This window comes from Equus quagga, chromosome 16 (assembly GCF_021613505.1).
Source record: "Equus quagga isolate Etosha38 chromosome 16, UCLA_HA_Equagga_1.0, whole genome shotgun sequence".
NCBI lineage: Eukaryota > Metazoa > Chordata > Mammalia > Perissodactyla > Equidae > Equus > Equus quagga.
This window is the reverse complement of record NC_060282.1, coordinates 5,795,575-5,817,260: the sequence shown is the minus strand read 5'-3', so window position 1 is coordinate 5,817,260 and position 21,686 is coordinate 5,795,575. Positions and strand designations below refer to the sequence as shown.

The 21,686-nt window shown below is 46.1% G+C and overlaps 1 protein-coding gene across 1 annotated transcript in view; it reads right to left on the bottom strand.

Moving 5' to 3' along the window:
- Positions 1 to 21,686, bottom strand: part of FAM135B (family with sequence similarity 135 member B) — a 182,265-nt gene that overhangs the window by 68,399 nt on the left and 92,180 nt on the right. The window contains exons 4-6 of the mRNA XM_046642563.1: positions 20,280 to 20,350; positions 15,069 to 15,242; positions 9,992 to 10,118 (exon numbers count right to left, since the gene is read on the bottom strand). Coding sequence (XP_046498519.1) covers positions 9,992 to 10,118; positions 15,069 to 15,242; positions 20,280 to 20,350 — 372 coding nt within the window. The remainder of the gene's footprint in view (positions 1 to 9,991; positions 10,119 to 15,068; positions 15,243 to 20,279; positions 20,351 to 21,686) is intronic.

Genomic DNA, 21,686 nt, shown 5'->3' with positions numbered 1-21,686 from the left:
TGTTAGATGACATGGAACAGTGACAGGACCTGCCCAAGAGGCCAGCTCTCTCTTTTGTGCCCAGGCAATATATGGGAGCTCGACTTCTTTCAGCCTCCTAATTCTCCTAATTTAGACTTCCACATGACATGTCATGACATTCAAAAAGAGGGCAACGGCAGGTAAATGACAAAGAGTTGTGGACACTGTTAGCCCACTCCGAGGGTCCCTAATCCCTTTAATGCTTAAAACTCTGGTTATTGACTGAATCTGTTATATGTCTGCTCCCTCAAGAGGGCAACCCTGGTTCGCCCTGGCAAAGGAGGGTAAAATGTCCTTGGAGTGATTTAACTGTGAATATTGAGATGAATGACTATGCCCTCATGGAATGCTTTCAAGTGAAGCAAAGAGACTCATTAAACAACTATTACATTTAGGCAAGAGAACAGAAGCATATCGAAAGTACAAATGTAGGACAGACAAAATAGTGGCCTCAGATATCTGGGGTGGTCAGAAAAGATGGTGACAGACTTGGGTCTTGAAGGATAAACAGGAGCTCCTCAGGTAGAAAGAGTGATGGGAAAGGAGCAGATAAGGATACTCCGGGCAGAGAGAATAGCATATGTCCCCTTCTTTGAGTTAAACATTCATTTTAAAAATGTAAATGCCTAAACAAGGGTCACCCAAAATGGATGATTTCAGCCATTCACACTTAAGTGTGAATTAAGTTTGCCAATTCTTACTGGGGAGCTAGCTTGCAGCTGAGCCCTTATGACCTGTGACAGACAACTACCACATCTACTTATTCTTCAAGTTTTCTCCATTCTACTTCAATTGCAGCTTTGACATCCATTCATCTCTCTCGCCTGCTCAACTCACCTCTACTTTGCCAAGGCCACTATTCCACTCTTGGGGGAACCACTGCAACAGCTTCCACCCTTGTCTCTCTGCCCCTAGTCCTTCTCTCCTTCAATCAACCCTCACAGGTTGATTACACAAGGTTGATTACACAAGATTATGCAAGGTTGATAACACAGCCTATAGTGCCAATCCCCTGCTTGCAATATTTTTCTGGCTAGACTTGTTTACAGGGTTCCTAATGATCAGGCCACTGGTGACCTTCCCAGCCCCACATCTGGCCACACTAACCTCCCTGGAGTCCCCAAATGTGCCATGTCCTTTCTCTCCCTGCCCTTCGCTGCTGTTACTCTTCCTCACCACCCCCTCCCCTCGACAACTGACAGTTCACTCATTTGACTCACATTAGAGATCCTCCACTCTGAGAAGTGTTTCCTGCCCATGTCCGAGTCTCAGGAGCCTGGTCCTCTCATGCTTCACTGGCAGATCACTAGCAAATGACTGAGCCCCTGCAGCGTCAGCTCCTGTCTGGGGTCCACATTCCTCTCTCTAGGCTGTTTGTGTCTAATTTATCATGAGGGCAATCATGAGGTGCTCTATAAAAACTTGTTAAATAAAGTCATAAAAGCTTCAAGCAAAGGGCATTTTCTCCAAAAAGAAAGATGGTCCACATAACTTTGACGGTCCCACTAGTGTCTAGCTTTGGGAGATGGAGGACTTACGAAGCCACTATTCCATGGCAAGAAATGGATCTGAATTCAGAGTCCTGCATTCTGTTACCAGCTAGCTGGTCAGTTTGCTTAAGTTGTTTTCCCCAGAGAAGCCTTCCCTGGATCACCGCAGTATGGTCGAGCCCCCCTCTTACATGCTCCAGCTGAATCACAGCACTGTAGGTGATTCTTTCTTAATGTTTATCTCATATGAAATTATTTTTTCAACATCATTTTTTTTCTAGCTAAACTTTGCAAACTCCAGAGTGTATGGATGGGGCTGATTTGTTCGCCGTCATTTCACTCATCGTCACTCTTGAGCATTAAATATAATCGTTGTCTAAATAAGTGCACAACAAATGGCCTAGACTCAGGTTCCTCACCCGACAAAGGAGCAAACATTAACATACTTACTTATTAAAGAGATGCCTGTTGCTGATGCTTGGGGCTAGGCACTCAGTGTGATGGACACAGCCCTCACCCTTACTGGGAGGATTAAAGGGGACGAGTAGGTGAAAAGTAACTCAGAGTGGACAGAAGGTGACGGTCAGATGCAGTCAGACCTGGGCTTGTATCCCAGCCCTGCCAGGGACCAGCTGTCTGATGCTGGGCAATGTGCTGAAGTTATCAGAGCTTTAGTTTCCTCAACTACATAATGTGAATCTACTCAGGGAGCTGTGAGGAAGCATATTAAAAATATCCAGCACAGAACCTAACATGAATAAGTGCTCAATATATTTAGCTGATATAATAACGTTAGAAGGTAAATGTGATTTGTGGTGTCATCATCACACCATCCCTGGGGTGGGGAACAGGAGGAGGGAAAGGGATGGTGAGCAAGGGAACTTCAAGGGGGAAATAGCTTTCTTATCTTGAGTCCCAGGTACACCATACGATGAATGCGTTTCATCTCCCCCATTAAGAAAAGAAAAAGAAACAGAGGCTCAGAGTGGTTAAGTGACTTGCCCAAGCTCTCACAGCTAATCCACGGAAGAATTCAACCTTAGCCCTACCAGGTTTCCTTACTGTAAATCCAGTGTACTTGCCTGTATGCCCTGCTGCTCCTTCATCTGGTATTCACTCAATATATGCTTAGTGAGCATCTGTTGAGCTGGACACCAAGGACACAGTGGGGAAACGCAGGACTGTCCGGGAAGGGATGTGTCTGCCTCACCCTCACCACCTGGCATTTCCTATCGTGCCTGGAAACCTGGAGAGGAGGCGGCGTCCAAAGGCAGGCGATGCGAAATAAAGGCAGTTTTCACTAATGAAAAGGGTGGTGCATAAATAAGCAATACTGTAGACTTTTGCATGAAAAGCCCATTTTCACTGAGTTATAGCCTCTTTTAGAAACGACCTGTGGAATTATACCGAATTCGTGTGCAGATTAATGTAATGCATCATGTACTCAAAGCCCAATAGGGCCTGTGTACCATACAGCAAGTTGCTATTTCTTTTGCAGGACTTTAGTAAATTAGATGATCATTTAAATGAGAAATTAAAATATATATATTTAATTTTAATGGAGGGGGAGAACACAACAATACTTATCTTAATTCTTGAAATAGTAGAAGTCATTAAAGGCAATTTTTTTACCTATAAAACACGTTTTTCTTTAAATTACTGTTGTGCATTCCTAGTAACTTCTGATTCTTCCCCAGGTGGTTAAACTTACAGCATATTATTCACAAATTTGAAACAGTTGTCCCCAGCACTCAGCTGTTTCCTCCCCATACAAATGTCTGTGTGGCACGCTCCACGTGCAGCATCGTGCTGACGAAATGGGTTTTGATGAAGCATGGGGCCAAAGAGAGAGCTGAGTTCTGGGGAGCACCGCCCCCCTTGGGGAAGTGTTCTGGGTTCCCTGGGCTCTGCTTTCTTACATTCATAATCAGGAAGCAAAAATGAGGGGTCATAACGACTGCTCCCAGAGCCCAACTAGGACTTTTGCAGGCCCAGGCACTTTTTACCTAGTGAAAAATAGATTTAAAATTATATTTTTATGACTGCATTGATATAAAGATAAATATAATCCACATGGAATTATATGCACTTTGCCTTCTGATTTTACAAGAAAACATTCCGTTGGCCCCTAAAAACATTGTGGTCCGTAGGCACTGGGCCTGCTGTGTCTGATGGTTAAGGGAGCTGGGCTCACTCCTTGGATATACTCAAGAATCCAACGTCATGTCATCTCACTGATTTGTATGTCCAGCCTTAACGGAGCACCTGCCAGGTGCCCACAACTGGAATGGGCCCCAAAGGCTGCGGAAACAAAGGTGTCCCACCAGGCAGGGGCTGAGGCTGCCATTTCTGTTAATGCTGAGTCGCTAACTCCTCGCACAGTGCCTGAGATGTAGTAGGTGTTTGATAAATATTTGGTCAGTGACTAAACCAAGGTAGTGTCTTTGCTTACAGAGACGTCACAGCCCAGAGGCAATATACTGATGTGTTAGCAGTAATAAGGAATGTCTGTGTCTTACCTACAAGACTCTGGAGCCTCACGAAAGGGCCATGAAGATGTTCACAATAACAAGTAAGGGTATATTTAAAGCAAGGGTAAAGTGTGCAGGACCCAGTCAAATGGAGCGAAAGGGGAAAAAGAAGAGCACACCTGAGAGAGGGGAGATTTCTGCCTGGAAGTCAGTTCTGTGCCTCAGTTTCCCCCTCCCCACCCCACCCTGCCAGACACATACCAGCTGTCAGTGAGGGAGGGGCTGTCAGGGTACAGGGCTCAGCATGGAAGACATTGCAAAGCTAAGTACAGCTTGTACATGTGTGCTGTGAGCATTGTTCCCTTCGAGAAGGATACTGTTCTGCAGTTCTGTGCAATTCAACTTAAAAGGGCGATGGCTCCAGAGCGGCACCCAGGAACAGCCTCTCAATGACACATGTGTCTCTGTCTGGGAAAACGTCATCTCAGTCAAGCAGAGGGCGGACAGGTTCCACTTTGGTGGCCAATATACCCATCTCTGACGTTTTCTTCAGCTCTGACAGAGCACATTCCCCAGGGCACAGACTCTGTGATCTCCACAGGAGAGCAAAGGATCAGAAGGCTCACCGGGCTGGCTGGGGACGGATCTGTTGGAAAGTTTGAATGCCTAACAGGAGACTTGCAAGGGCTTTTGTTCTCTTGCATTCAGATGTTCTCCAATTGCACAGTTTCTGACGCTCATTCATTCAACAAAGGCTTCCTGAGCACACGCACTGCGCCAGGCAAACACAGGGGAATAAATCAGAAAGATGCCCTGCACTGGCAGAGTGGAAGAGTCAATGTCCCTTCAGTGGTTAACCGTTCACCTAGTGGGTAATGACGGGGCGTGGGGAGATGGCATCAAGCTGAACAAGGGAAAACCCCAGCTTGGTCCCTGCCCAGCCATGTGACTGCGAGACATCTCCTAACCTCTCTCTGACTCAGTTTCTTTATCTGTAAAAGGAAATAGTAAACAGTCATTGTGGGAATTGCCAGATTCTGTGTGCATCAATGGCTTAACAGGGAAGGTGTTCAAAAATGTGATTTAAAATGAGCAGCATCAGACTTTGCAAACTATTGTGGAATGCAAAACTTGTAATTATTCCTTTGCCCCATGCACTAGATTCCATGATCCATTGAGGGTAAGGATCGAGCTTTATTCATCGTCTTAGCACACAGATGCTAGCACACAGTAGAGGCTGAATAAATGATTGATGGTTAAATAAATGAACTGATGCACTGATGCCCCGGTCCAGGGAGCAGAGCTCTGAAGAGAGAAGAGTTCTAAAGATTGCATCTCCTCTCCAGGTCGCCATTCTGCCCTCTCTCTATGGAACAACCCTACTCATTTCAGTGAGAAGAAAGGGGGTGTGCAGTGTTCCTGGAGGAAAAAAGGGATTCTCCTGACTTTGAGTGACTGGATTCCTGATCTTCAGTGAGAGTCTGATCAGATCCTGAGCATTTATTAAGAGTGATGGTTAATTTTATGTTCAAATTGGCCAGGCCACATTACCCAGATATTTGGTCAAATATATTCCAGATGTTTCTGTGAAGGTATGTTTTAGATGAGATTAACATTTAAATTATTAGATTTTGAGTAGAGCAGATTACCCCCATATATGGGTGGGCCTCATCCAATCAGTTGAAGACCTTAATAGAAAAAGACTGACCACCTCCTACCCCTATGAGAAGAAGGCATTCAGTCATTCAGCCAGCAGATGGCCTTTGGACTCAAACCACTACTCTTTCTGGGGTCTCCAGCCTGTTGGCCCAACCTGCAGATATTGGACTTTGGACTTGCCAGCCTCCACAATCACGTGAGACAATTCCTTAAAATAAATCTCTCTTCCTCTGTGTGTGTGTGTGTGTGTGTGTGTGTTTACACACATCCTATTGATTCTGTTTCTCTGGAGAATCTGGACTAAAACGTCAAGCAGATGTCACGTGTCTCCGATTGTACCAGGCAGAGTTAAGGATATCACAGTAAAAATAGCACAGAGAGGGCTGAAGGAGGCTTCCAGGATGATCTCACCCAATCCTATCTCTACTCCATGGGCAACTGAGACCCAAAGAGGGCAGGTGTCTGGCTGAGGGTCACATGGCAGGTTAGTGCTGAAGCCAAGAACAGAACTATCTCTAAGACCCTTTATTCAATGTCCTGCCCACAAGATTACATGGACTCTTGGAGTAACGTTAGGTTTAATTATGTTGATGAGCCAAAATAAAATAATACCAGCAGAGGGTCTTATTGAGCACTTTTGTGCCAGGTTCTATACTGAAGGCTTCTGTAAGCTCATTTCATTTAATCTCCTCAGGAATGCTGCAAGGCAGGCATTAGTCGCCCCTTTGACAGATAAGCCAAGAGTGGGAGAGGGAAAGTAATTCCCCTGGGGCAAAGCTGCTGGCTTGTGATGGGGAGGGGATGCAAGCTCTCATTCTGACTCTGAATCTGAGGCTCTACCTGCCCAAGGGACAGGAGGAAAGAGCAGGCTTTGGGGCCAGAGGGGCCTGGCTATGGGAAAGTGATGTGGCTTGTCCCATCAACCCTCATTTCCCCATGATTCGTCTGGCCAGGCAGCTCATTTTGCCATGAAACTCTAGCTTCTGCAAATGTCTCTGCACAGAAAGGCTTATTTTGAAGGGAACACCTGTTCTCTAATCCTTCCAGCTGATGCTGCAATCTGTGTGGATCCCGATGCTATTTGCTAATGCACTGGGCTTCTCGGGGATTTGGAAGCACAGCTCCCAGGGGAAGGGGGAGGAGTGGATTTTATTCTTTGCTTGGCAGCCCTTGCCTGTGGGAAGGCACAGGGTGGGCATGCGGCTCTGAGCCCACATAGCTGGATGGTGCCCAAATGGAAAATGCAGGAAAAGAAGCAGATCCTGAAAATAACCCATTGAGCTGAGCTCCGTGAGCAAGTTCACTGCTGAGCACCCACAAATAAGCTATTTTATCTGACTCTTGTAAAAGACAGGGATGTCTTCTTCGACACACATCCCCAAAAATAGCCAAGAAGAGAAATGGAAAAAAACTATACTGTATCATGTGCCTGCTATGAGTTTATTTCTGTACTGTTTTTACACGTATTAACTCCTGAAATCCTCTCTAAAATATAGATGTTATTCCATTTTAGAGTTGAAGAACCTGAGTTTCCACAAGGGTGAATAAGTCCCCCCCTCCCCCACAAGTCATATAGTATTTAGCATAGCAGGTATTTGAGACCACATTACGACAGTCTCCAAGGTAGAGATTTGCCTAGGTCGTGCTTGGCCTCCTCAGATGCAACAGAATCAGGTGGACTGAAGTGATCTGCGGTGTTGCCTATGCACCCCACCCCACAGCAGGTTTGGGGTTTCTGAACAGTCTGTAAGGGCAGCCCTGTTCAACATTCAGATGTCAATGGAGATTCCTATCACTCTCCCACTCTCTTCCACTGGTTTCTGTCTGTTGCCATACAAGGCAAGAAACATTTGTGGGGCTTAGCTCTCTCGTGGCTCAGAGTTCTACATGAACATGACTCACGTACTTGTATCAATCATTCCTTCAACAGACATTCTTGAGCACTAATTACATGTGCCAGGCATGGTACTGGGCCCTGGGGATGTGGAGCTGAACAAGATGGCCTTTCTCCCCAGCCACTCAGAACCCAGCGGAGGAGAGACAGAGATGCCTAGCCTTGAGTGTGGAGGAAGCATTTGGGAGAGAGAATTTCTCCCTAGGAAACCGGAGAGCACTCACAGAGCTGGGGTCATCTGAATGAGGCATGAGAGGATGCACAGGGAGTCGTGCATCAGAGTTCCTTCAGGGCAGACACCATGTCATAATCATCCTTATACGCTCGTGTGGCATCAGCAAAGGCCCCTGTCTTGGATTAAGTGCTTTGAGTTGATCTACGACCTCTGACATTCCCTAAGATCCCATGCCATAGTGCCTGGAAAACAGAGGCTAGGCTGGAGATTTTCAGGTAGGAGATCTACTGCGAAGGCTCTGGGGCCAGAACATATGGAGGAGTGAGAAGCAGGACTCCACAGAGTGAGAGATTGGGCTGTGACGTGGTCACAGCAAAGGCTTCAGTGGACCTACAGGGCAGCTGGAACAGGGATGGGCCTGCAGCAGGGTGTTGAGAGTGATCTAGGGGATGCACATAGCATCCACTAATGATGAAGGGTCTATGCTTGGATGCAGAGGGAGCAGGAGGTCCCTGCCTGCTATCCCTTCCCAATCCCACGCTGGAAGCCTGAAGCCATCCGTGCACATGAGGTAATACAGAAACGCCCAGCTGTGCTGGCTCCCTGCCTTCCGCTCCCTTGTTACTATCTGCTGGGTCCTGTGTCAATGCTTAGGACACTGTTCCTGGAGGCTCAGTGGTTGCCCACGGTCCTATCTCGACAAGTAGCTTGAGTTCACCTTCGAGCACTTTTATTTGGCTCCAAAGTCTGTTCTTTGCTGATCATGGAGCCCCATGCTGGGTTCAGGTCCCCTGTCCCTCTGGAGGGTCTAGCAGCTCTCTTCTTAGCTCTTCCAATGAGAACCTGTGACACAGCGCTTGGACCAGATGGAGACATGACCTGGGCAGCTTGCATAGCCAGGCCTCCTGGCTGGGGCTCAGAGCTGGGAAAGGTGACGTCACAGGAGAGCAAGCTGAGTGCAGAATATGCTGATATGCTGACCATCTGAGCATGGAGCATGGCTGCACAGGAGGGCAGAGTACGTCTTTTTGGGGGTGACTGAGCGTGAACAGACTTTCACACTTATACCGTGAGATGTCAGATGGTTAATTTCTGTGTGCTGACTTGACTGGGCCATGGGGTGCCCAGATATTAGTTAAACATGATTCTGGTGTGTCTGTGAGGGTGTTTCTGGATGAGGTTAGCCTCTGAATTAGTGGACTGGCTCCAGCAGATCGGCCTCCCCACAGTAGGTGGGCATCACCCAATCTACTGAAGGTCTGAGTAGAACAAAAAGAATGAGTGAGAGAGAATTTTCCCTCTGCTTGTCTTCGAGCTGGGACATCAGTTTTCTTTTGCCTTAAAGCTCAGACTCAGACTGCAACTTACTCCATTGGCTCTCCCAGGGCTCCAGCTTGCAGATAGCAGATTGTGGGACTTCTCAGCCTCCATAATTGCATGACATAATTCCTTATAATAAATCTCTTTATATATATATACATATCCTACATATATATATATATATATCTCCTATATCTATCTATCTATTATCTATCTATCGATCAATCAACTGTACGTCTCCTATTGGTTCTGTTTCCCGGGAGAACCCAGACTAATCCAGGCTGGTTATCTTTGAGCAGACCCCTAATAAAAACAGTCATGCATTGGCTCAGGAGAAATATGGGCTAAGCATGCTGTGTGTGACCAAAGCCCTGTGGATCATAGAAGAGTAGCAGGTGTTTCTTGGGAAGAAGGAACAAGGAGAAGGACAGGATGTGCATATTTATTGAGCACCTACTGAGTACCAGGTACTGGACTTGGAAGTTTATATTCATTGCAGCATTTCCTGACACATACTACCCCAAGAAGTCATTAAGTATTAGTGACCCCACTCTAGAGGTGGGAAAACTGAGGCTTAGAGAAGTGAGCAAATGAGAGATGAAGCCAGTTTTGAAAGCAGCTCAATTTCAAGAGGCTTTCAAGGTTACCACAGGGTCCAAGGGAAGCCCATCACAACACGCACCGTGAGCTTCAGAGAATCATATTCTTCAAGGGGACCACACAGAAGAGATGCCATATGAAGACCCTATTCCCTGAGTCTACCCCAGGGCCTAGCATTAGGAATATGTTTGATAAATATAGCAGTGATTAAAAGAAAGAATGGGTGGATATACGAGAGGAGGGGACACACGGAGCAAAGAATCTCTAAATGAAGTGAAGAAGTGAAAAACTCATAGAACACACACACCCTGCAAAGTGAAGTTTACAAGTCTTGGGGCTACTGACCCCGTGCAGACATTACCTCTGAGGAAGCCGGCTTGCAGTATCCAGCTCCAAAGACCAGGTTCTCCAGAGAAAGGCTAGATGGTTCTGGTCCTGTGTCTGGGCCAGCTTTACCAAGCCAGGAGCCTCTTCCGGGACGAGTAAAACTGAAAAGAAGAGAATTGAAAAGGGAGAAAAAGAATGTAAAGAAAGTGATGGTGTCATCAACTCAGTCCCCTGGGTGGTATTATTGGGGAGCCTATGAGACAAGTCGTTTCGAATAGGTCGTTCACTCCCGAAGGGGTGCTGGGAAGGGACATTTTTGGATGCTGCCATGACAAGGGGCTGCAACTGGTATATGAGCTTGAGAGCCAAAGATGACTCATATCCTACTATGTATACAAAGAAATGTCCCCTAAAGGCCAACAACATGCCCGCTGAGAGACACTGAGGCAGAGCTGCAAAGTTCCATAACTGGAGGGGCAGGTAGAACAGGCTTCTGGCCAGAAGGACAAGAGGACACTCCATCTGACCTCGTCTGAGTCCTGCCTCTACACCTTTTGGTGGCACAACCTGGAGTGAGCTCCTTCAAGCCCTGTGCCCTCCCTGAGCCTCCGTGAGATTCAAAGTCTCTGATGCAAAGAGGATCTTGACAATAAATAGCCTCAGGTGGCATCATCTCCATCACAGGAGCTCAAGAAATATTTGTGGAAGAATTTAATCCAAACACCCACATTCCTGCTTAAAATATTGACAGGGGAATAAAGCTAATATTATATTTCTGTTTAATTCAATTATTCAAATATTTACTAGGTTCACGCCACTTGCCAGGAAAGGTGTTAGGTGATAGGATGGCAAGATGATTAAGGCATGACCCTCACTTCAAAGACATTTAGTCTAGAGTGGGAGGCAGATATAATATGACGGAGGTAAACTCAGGCCAGTGAGCACAGATGAGTAGATTATAAGCCAAACTCGGTGAAAAATATGAATAGATAGAGATGATGCTCATGTAGAGTACGGCCAATTGGTTAAGAGGCAGCCAATGAAGCAAGTCTGTCAGGGTTCAAACCCCATCAGCAGTGACTATAAGCTCTGTGACGTGGGGAAAGTTGTTTAATCTTTTGGTGCCTCTGTTTCCTCACATGTTTAAAGGGTTGAAATGAGCACTTTAAACATGGGGTTGTTGTAAGGATTCCAGGATTCCATGAGACTAGCTACATACAACTTTAAGTATGGTGTCTGGCAAATAGCAAAGATGCAATAAATGCTAGCAGTTCTCATCAATAATACCACAAACAATAAAATCTAATATAATCATTATTACATTTATAAAGCTATTGTTGATAACCACAAATATAATCAAGTATAATATAATGATTACTCGGATTTGTTTCAAATTGAGATCTGGAGCAAGTCTACAGTTTAGCTAGAAGAATGGATCAAAGGAACATAGCAGAAGAAAAAGAGAATACGTATATAAGCAGTGATGTTCAGGCCACATGCAGGGGACAGACTACAAATTAATAACTAGAATAACTCATTATTTAACTTCAGTGTGGCCTTGATTAGCTTTTCCAGTGGATCTGAACCCCACAAGTAGAATCCAATTGTACCCATTTGAGGGTTAAAAATTGGATTCTTTTCTTCAGTCTGTCTCAGGGAGAGTGAAGGGTCTTTTGAGGTTAAATTTTAATTTCACACCTGCTTCTTCCTGATGGGGTTGAACTGATGCTATGAAAACTGCTTTCCTGGAAAAACTAGAGCCTGCCCAGTTTGACGGTATTTCCCAGACCTTTAATGGCTCCCTTTGACCCCAGCCACTGTGAGCTAACTGATAGAATTCTTCCCGCAGAATCCAGAGAACAGAAGGCAGTCCTGTTTCTACCCCCATCCCCGGAGAAGCCAAAGTTCTCAGTGGATTTCCATCTGTGCTCATCTCCAGCAAGGTTGCTACAGACAAATTTGCAAGGACTGGTTTCTGCCAGGAGGTTAAACTTTCTCCTAAGAGTTTCCAGATCCCAAATCCTCATTAGAATAGCATCAGGGCTCCCAGAAGCAAAAGCAGAGGAACCTGCTTTCACTGCCATTTCAGTCGATGCAAACACTTCTCATCTCTGAGCAGGACGGTGGCCGTCTCCTCCTGACTGGTCCTCCTGCCTCCACCCTGATGTCACCTCCAGCCTGACACACTCACAGGGGCTGCAGAGATCTTTACAAAACAGGGTCTGACCAGGTGATTCTCCTGCTCAAAACCTTCAGTGCTTCCTTCTTGTACAATAAACGGAGTCTCAATTCCTTAATGTGCCATTAATTGCACTGCTAAATATGGCTCCCCTTTACCCTCCCAAGTTTACTTTTCACCGTCACAGTCTCTTATGCACTGGGTCCAGCTCAAAGGCCATTTCTTCTCTAAAGTCCTCCCTGATTTCTCTTAAGCAGAGCTTCCTCTTCCCCATGCTAAAATTTATCCACCGTTTAATAAGAGATTGTTATGTGCTAGGCACAGGCCTAGGTCAGAGCCTGGAATATGGTAGGTGCTAAATAAATATTAACCAACTGAATGCATGCCTCAGGGTGCTACACGTTCTATCTCACTTAATTCTTCTAACAGCCTTCTGGTGTGTCCTGAAACTGAAGCCCAGAAAGCATAAGTCACATGCTCCAGCTGACGGGCTTAGGAAGCAGGGGACTCAGAATGCAACCCGCATCCATCCCATCTCAAAGCCCACACTTTTAACCCCAGCCCTACATCGTATTCCCATGATACTTTGCACACTGAATTAGAGTTCACTGCTTATGCATATTTCTGCCCTGTCAAGCTTGGAGTCTTTTAAGGTCCCAGATTGGATCAGTTTATCTCAGAGCTTTCTGGTTTGGCCTGTCTAGGAGAAGTGGCTAACGCTTAGTGACGCCCACCACTAACCAAGCACCTATTCACCATGTGCGACGTAGACGGTGTGCGTCATCTCATTGCATCCTTTCATCACCTCTGTTGGTTTAGTATTTCCACCCATTTTAAAAAATTTCTCTCTGTCTCTGTCTACCTAGCTATTTATTATTTCAATGTTGAAGCAGATGTTTAGAGAAGTTAGGTGACTCATGCAAGGATCCCAGAAATTACATGGTGGGGCTAGACAGTAAGAGGGTCCTGACTCCAGCTGATGCTGAACAATTCAGACTCAGGGCCCCAGAGCCGCCTGCAGGGAGCTCTGCTTTTCCTACCCGGGGTCTTGCCTCACCTTCCGCAGCCAAGAGCCAGTACTCCCAGGACGCAGCCTCCGGCCATCAGCCCTGCCTCACTGACGGCAAACAGATCATGTCCTTAACTCTGCACCGAGGCCACTTTTGGCCAAGCCTCAGGGTGAGCTCACAGCCAGGGAACGTCCTTCCCAGGATCACGAGACCCTCTGCTGCTTTCTGGATTCTATGTCCTGCAGCTTCTGACTTCAGGGCTGCTTTCCTTTGATTCTATATCTTTGATTCTTGTAACAGTTTCTATCAAACTCTAGGACAGCATTTGCCATTTCATAATTCCACATATGTAGATTGGCCACCCCACTCAGCTGGGGACTCCTTGAGGGAAAGTCTATCTCAGTCGATTTAGATCCCACAGTGGGTTCTACTGTGCGCATCCTAGCACCATTCCTGGGGCACAGAAGGCCCTCAGTAAAGACCCACTGAGTGAAAGAATCATGAATGGCCCCAAGGTCTCCCTGACACAGTGTCTGCTTTCTTTTAGGGCCTAGTTTCCATCAAGAAGCTCAATACAGTTTTGGGCAGGAAGATGTCCAAACTTCTCAGCAGGGCACCAAAGGCCTTGGACTCTCTGGTCCCAACCCATGTCTCCAGGCCGGGTGATGGTCCTCACCAGCTCTCTCCACCCTGTCTTCTCTGATGCCCTTGGCTCCTTTCACACACTCTCAGTTAACACTTCCACATGGTTTCCTTCTGTCAAAATGCAACACTGCTCAAGACCTACCCGAGTGCAATGTCCCTTTTTCTCTCATCTCACCTTGCCCTTGAGCCAAACTGAGTCTTTATCTCTGGGTGACACTTCTCGGTTTGGGGATCATGACTAGTTTGCTACATATCCATCACCTCTATCACCCGAGGTCAGTATATGAAATGGCCCCATTAGCAAGCAGATCCCAGGATGGGACCAGAAGATGGCACGGGGATGGGGTGCAGGCCTCCAGGAGCAGCACCTCCTAGTCACATCACGTGGCCAAGATCGAGGTATCTCATTCCTACTCACTCTCCAGTAAGCAGTTGGGACAGCAAAGGCCCTGCCCAACAATCAGTGGGGACTGGAGTCTCCCCTACACGCATTTCAACTCCCAGCTCTGATTAGCTGTCCTGAGTAGGGACATTAGGAAAGTTCCCTTCCCAAAGCTCCATGTTGCAAGATTCTGTCCCTAAACATCCCTTTTCACACATGCAACTTGTGCCCATGTGCAAGTGGGAGGTTTTGAAGTGATTAGAAGTACATATCTGGCCATGCTGGATGTCTGAGGATGCCCAGGCATGGTACAATGTGCTAACTGTTGTCAGCTCTGTCCCTCCATTTACAGAATCCATAAAACCTCAGTGCTTCTTGGGGCCTTGGAGATGCTCTGGGACAATTCACCGAAGGGGAGAGCACAGGGCCACGCAGGTGGTCCTGCACTGGAACGAATAGCAAGCTGGGGACAGGAGAGAAAACGGAGGTGGTACAGAACACCTGGCCACTGTCCTCATGTGAGATTCACTAAACCTTATGTAGACAGGATACATTAGCACTCCGGTTTTCGAGATGAAGATTGTGTGTCTCAGGGATGATAGGTGACTTCTCAAATAAGGCACAGTCAGAAAGAAGCAAGGACACGTGTAGAATCGTCTTCAGGTCTGACCGTAGTTAGTAGTTCAGCCTCAAGGCTCCCTGACAGCATCCCCTTGAGTCTTGATGCTCTCTCCACACCCCCGCCCACCTCTCCCCTGCCCCTCAGTGAGGCCCAGAGCCTAAACCTTCAGCCTGAGAGAAGCTCCTCTGGTCTGTTCTGGTAAATCATGATCAACTTCGGTCCTCTCAGCTTCACCCTAAATGGAAATGCACCCCAGGGCTCATAACCTCATACCTGATCAGAGGCTGCTGCAGAGCCACCAGGGCAGCGTGGATGGTCACCGAGATCACTGACAGGTGAAAATAGTCGAACATGACGGGGACCTGGTGGTGCAGACCTTTCCGAGGGTGGAAGTGCAAGCATAGCGTGCGGCTGCTGATCATGGGTGCCCCGGCCACGTCCCTCAGCCTGGAAGGCAAGAGAGTGAGCTCACGTGAGTGACGGTGGCTGTCCCTGCTGTCATCCAGGCAGGTCTACATCACACCCTCATCCATGCACAACCACCATGCACAAATCATCTTATTCAATCACTGCAAATACACTGCCAGGTAGAAATCGCTTTTCCTGTGATTGGCAGATGAAGAAACTGAGGCTTGGAGAGGAAAAAGAGCTCACAAGACGTCATACAGCTGCTATGCAGCAGATCTGGGACTTGGGTTCTGCTGACAGTGACACCAAACCTGGCCACAAGTGATAGAAAGATGCCCAGACTCTTTTCCAGGCTCACTTCAACCCTGAAGCCCCTCTGGTCCTCCTTCCCCACCTGCTCATGCATTTCCCCCACAGATGTCAAGCATTGCACTTCCTTTGTATGTCTGTGTTTTCTATCAGATTCCGACCTCTTACGGGCAGGGACTGTGACCAATTCTTCTTGATATCCTCAACACATAGCATATAACCTGACATACTGTAGAGGTTGGCCAAACATTTGCTTATTAAAAGGAATCATTGAGTGACTGAATGATTTCCAAAGCATGATGATTAAGTAGTCTGACCAGCTTTATCAAGGACACCCTCTTTGCTCTAGCATTTTGTAACTGGTATGTGCTGGATTCCTAAGAGATAAACCAAGTGGTAGGCAAGGCCCAACTGAGTCTTTGGTTATAAAAATGGGGTCAATTCTTCTCTAAATAAAAGCCATCCTGTGCTAATCTCCATCTCTGTAAACCAATCACTTAGGCTCTCAAGGTGTCTATGAACCAGGGCTCTTAGGAAACCTGGAGGGAGCATCTTCCATGAGTAGAGGAGAGAGCTCAGAGAATGTTCAGAGGAGAAGCTTGTCTTTCTTCCACAGATGAGGCACTGAGACACTGAGAGGGGAAGGTGAGGACATCAGATGCCCAAGACCCAGCATACACGCTTTGCTTCCTGGAATCCTTGTTGCTTAGAGCTTGTGTGCAAATGCCACGTAAAAGAGCTGACTAATTCATTGAAGCCCAGTGTGACTCCATAAATAGGCCACAAATAATGGTTTCCTATCATACCAGGAGGAAACCTGATGGGGAGGGGGCAGAGAGTACCCCCCTGAGTCTCAGAAAGTCATTAACATTCACATTCATTTTAATTCTGACAACAGTTTATTGAGGCCTTACTATGAACTGAACATGGTGCTTTTTCCCCTAATCCATATGACAATCATATGAAGTATTAACTTGTATTACTCCATTTGTAGATGAGGAAGTAAAGCCAACATGAGTTAAGTGACTCGTTCAAAGTCACAAGCAAAACTGAAATGCTAGATCCAGGTCTGTCCAACTCCACGGTCTGCTCTGCATTGCTGCACATTATTGCTTTGAATCTGTTCAGACACAGGCTCGTACGAATCACAGAAATACCCTTAGGGCTTGAACAATAGGAGGTGAAATACTTGTCAGGGTAGCAAAGGTCAGAAATGTTAATAAGAATTTAAGCCACATTAATAGGAGTAAAGAATTCAGAATGAGGGAGGTGATAGCTCTTTTGTGTTCTGAAATGGATAGAGTCAGTTAATGGAGATAAAACTCAGTTCTTGGTGGGGGGGTCTCAATTCAGACAAGACAGAGACAAACTGGGTAGCATTGAGAGGAGAATGCTTGGGTTCTTATAAAGGAACTAAAATAATAAAACAAACAAAAAACACAAATAGCCTGATGTTCAATTGGAGATGAAGAGATTGCTTAAAAAGTCTCATTTTTCTGAATTGCCATGCAGATGGAGGATTTTTCTAGGTAGTTGTGAGGACTAAAATGGAGGACAACTGAGGGAAGGCACACAGGGATGACTTGCTCCTTGAAGTAAAGAAGAATTTCCAGATAAGCAGAGCTGTCCAGGGACAGAATGGGATACGACGGGAAGGGGTGAGCTCCCTGTCCCTGTGAAAACATATGCTCACAGGCCTTTGTAGACTTGCAAGACTTTGCAGACTGTGAATTTAGACTAGAGCAGGGTTTCTCACCCTCAGTAATGTTGACTTTTGGGGACTGAATAATGCTTTTTTGAGAGAGGAGCTGCCCTGTACACTGGAGGATGTTTAGCAGCTCCCCTGGACTCAAACCACCAGATGCCAGGAGCATCTTCCCCACAAACAACGTTTCCAGACGTGGCCAAATGGCCCTGGGGATAGAACTGCCCGACTCGAGTGAGAATCCCTGGAGGAGATGGACACCAAGAGACCCCGTCCCCGATATTAGATACCATGCTTTTCTGTTTAGTTCTTGCTCAGGCCTACCTGGTTCTAAAGAAGCCGACTGCATGGGTCATGTTTCAAAGCCTAATGTTTACCCCCAGGATGTGCTACAGATGCCTTATCATCCTTAAACCCAATTAATGAAAATGAAAATATATGGCATTTTCAATTCTCCCCCAGCCTCGGGCTTCCTGTTCCTCTTAGCTAATCTTATACTCCATGAAAACCCCCTGCTCTGATTGTTATTAAGTGCTTGTATTAGAGAGAGGAAGTGATACATGGAAGCCTGGCCCCACTTGCATCTACGATGTCACAAAAAGGAAGAAGACATTGAGTCAGCAAGCCACGCACTTGGCCTGGTATGTATACCGTCTCTCTTAATCTTCCTAACAGAGCTATGAGATAGGGATTCTATAATGATGTCCATTTTATAAATGAGGCTACTGAGATTTTAAAAAGTGCAAGGACTTGCCCAGTGCAGTGTCTCATAGTTGATGAGCAAAATGCCTAAGTTGCTGAATTTTATACACTTTGTTTGGACCCATCTCCGGTACATAGGTTCTCTACTAACGACTGTTTTGATGGCAAGAAGGTCTCATTTCCTGTGTCCATCATGACTTATAATTAAGACTGCCTGCAGGGCTGGGTGGAGAATGACTTCTAGGCTCATTTTGGAATCAATGGCAGGAGTCTGTGATCAGCTGGAAGCGTCTAACATTGAGCTAAGAATGAATGTCTCTGAAGGAAGTCAGTATAGGAAGATAGGGCAGGGATGAGTTGATGAAATAAGTGAATGACAGAAATCCCAGACAGTTGAGGGGCAATATGGACTTCTGGGTTTATAGATTAGGAAGAAGGCCAGCCTCTTGCAGGGCCTCTGAGTTCAATATGGTGTTAGACCAGCAAGTCTTGGGGATGGTGTAAGGAAGATAAGATTTCTCAAGCATTCATCATCCCAACAAGGGGTAAGTAGAAGTGATGAAAGAAGCAGGTGGCCAGAGGGGCTTGGAGTCCGGATAAAGACAAGAGTGAGGAAACTGTGATGTTGAGCCCGGACACTGTGGCAAGACCATGGAGAGATAATCCTACTAGTCCAGAGACTAGACATGGCCATCTACACATCAGCAGATGTTCATTCTCAATGCACACACACGATCAGGTCTCTGACATTTCAGTAGTGGTCCATCTATGGTCCAGATGTCTTCTGATTCAACTCCACATGTTATGAAAACTCCCATAAGGAGTTTCCCCTTGAGAAGGAGGAGAAAGTTCTGATAGGGACATTGAACTCTGAAAGGATTGGAGGACCCTTCTGCTAGCATTAGCCCATATGCCACCAGATCCCCTATTCTCCATAGGAGAAGGTGAAGCATTTGCTGAAGAGATTGTAGAAATGAGAAGCAAGGATTAATTTGCAGAAAGTGTCAGGGTGTACTGAGATTCTGCTAATAGAATAGAGGGAAAAGAAGAGCCCTCATCTTCACCTTAAGCCTAATGAGAGGGAGTCTTCAAGTACGCTTGCCCTGTGTTCCCCAGAACTGGAGAAACACAGATCTTGGTGCCTGACTCATCCTGAAAAGGTCCTCAGGGGAGAAGCTGAGGGTGGCTGGATTGGCTAAAGGAAGAGTGACCAGCATTGTGCGTGTATTGGGGAGTCCCAACCAGTGCCTGTGTCCATTACCTAAGAGCCAGATGTGGGTTCTTTAGAGGAGAATCTGCAAAAAGAGCTTCCTACAAGGTGTGACGACTCAACCATAGGAGACATCATTTATATCAAAGAACTGCAGGCGCTCTTTGCAGGGAGCAATTGGTGGGCTGCTTAATAGGTCTATCTCCAAGAATTGCGAACAAACACCCCAAGAGCAAAGAAAGCAGTGATTCAGCATCTACCAGATGAAGAGCTCTGCTTGCAACTGAACCGTCAGATATGACTTCCTGCCTCTTCTTCGATCTCCTCCCTCCTGATGCTGCAAGGCCCACAAACCCCAGAGGGCAAGGAGGCAGGAAAAAAAATATGAAGCTGCCAACCATACCCTGCTACTGCGCTGGGAGTTTCCTACTCTGAGAAAGCCTGGGGTAGGGTGAAGAAAGGGGCAATGGCAAGGAAAGGAAGTTATCAACTGGATAAGAGTTTAGAGTTTTGGTAATAACCTTGGCTGCACTTTTTAATACCTGATAAGAGGGCTACTTATGTATTACCTGAAAGAACCTGGGGAGGCTCTGTGACATGACAGTTCACCCCAGGGTAGGAGGAAGAGGCCATGGAAAAAGCTTAAAGGAAGTAGTTATGAGAAAGAGGAGAGTCACCTCCGGCTTATTTAATCAGCAGGTTACACATAAATGGATTTTCAATTTTCAGAGAGTTGAAACACAATAGCAGATATTTAGTACAAAGATACAGAATCCTGGCAAAATTTCCTTTGGTTTAGAAGGGGTCTTGAGGTTTGCAGCCTCATAGCATCATTAATTAAAGACCTAATTAATACTTCTTGAAGATGTACGGAGGTGTCAGATATGAGAAGGTGCCAGGAAGTCAGGAGATGTCTGTACATGCAGCATCTGAGCCACCTGCCTAAAATACATGGGGTTTGAAACCACATAGACATTCCTAGCCCACATTCCTGGGTAGGCAGTCATGTGGAGGGGCACTGCAGCTGATCAGGAGCTGGATTTCTGAGAGACACTCTGAGGTTCGGGGCCATGAGGATACTCCAGGCATTGGGAAGGGTTGGAGGGACAAAACCACACTAGCACAGTTTGAGGATTTCCAGGACACTCACTGCTGTTCGCTGTCCGTAAAGTGCAGGTCCACCTTGAGCTGAAAATCGACTTCACTTAGTGTCTCTTCCACCTACAAGAGAAACAAAGTTCAAGGGATTTCAGAAGTCCAGTCTGGTCCAAATGAAAACTGTAGCTGGTCTATTTCCCGAAGTTTAGAAAAAGAATCTCCCCACAATTAATGCCATCTGTGCTTAAAGCAGATTTTCCATGCATGTTCTATGGAATTCTGGTTGAAGAGGATATCTGTGAGTACTACAAGGAAAACAGAAGGAAAAGATTTATGGAGTCCAATTGGGGAAAAGGCCAATTTTCAAAATACGTTAAATAAGTTTTCTATATTGCAGGACTTTGGAGAAACTTATTCCTTAAACAGATTTGATCTGGAATCCTCTAAGCAGAAATTCTCACAGCAGCTGCTTTGGGAAGAGTGGAACAGTGAACCTGCCTAGAGGGATGGGATAATGTGGGAGGTGATGTTATCTCTGCCCTTGCATGGCGGGTGCTATTCCAGGTTCACAGAGGAGGAAGCTGACGCTCAGGAAAGTGAAGTCACTTCCCAAGGTGGCTCAGCTTCAAAAGAAAGTAGATCCTTCATTATTGTCTTGAGAGCCATTACATTTAACCATTTATGCTTTAAGACACTTTAGCCTTTCACGTCCTATTGATGGCTGCTTCCATTCTTAGCTTTCAAAATAAACTGTTTGCGTTAATTAGCAAAGGAATCTATTTGTTCTACCTGATAGCTTCTCAAAGATGGTACCCCTTGTTCTGCACCCAGCAACACACACACACTAAACACCATAAACCCCAACCTCCAGGGGAATTGTTTGCTAGATTCCAGATCTCCTCATCGCCACTCCTGCTCAGTGGGAAACCCCAGTTAAGTCCTGTGACAGGACTTGGTCTCCTCCCGACTCCCAGCCTGGACAGACCCCTTCTCCTCTGTAACCCACAAAACTCTGTTTCTTTTTTCTATGTTAGCATTCGCCGCTTCCTATAAAATTGTTTCAGATTTATAACCCAGAAGCCCAGAAGCCAACTAGTATCTGCAGACACTTTTTGTTTAGTCCTCGTAGTATTTTGCAAAACGTTTCGAACAAGTTGCAAACATTTAAAAATCAGGCAATTTCACATTTCTAGTACAGGTTTCCAGCTTCTGTAAAAACAATCCCTGGATCTGGCTGTGCTGAGCTGGCATTTTGAAGCTTCATTTGGATCAGACTACAGCATTTGCTGACAATACCCATGTGGCCTGTGGCTAACATCCCTGGCCATTTATCCCAAGCTCCAGGAACAGTACCTGCCACATAGAAAGTATTAATGTATCTTGAGGAATAAATAAAGCTCTTCTCCACCCCCACCTTTTTCAGGTTTTGTTTATTTGCAAGAATGCCCCCATCCTGCAG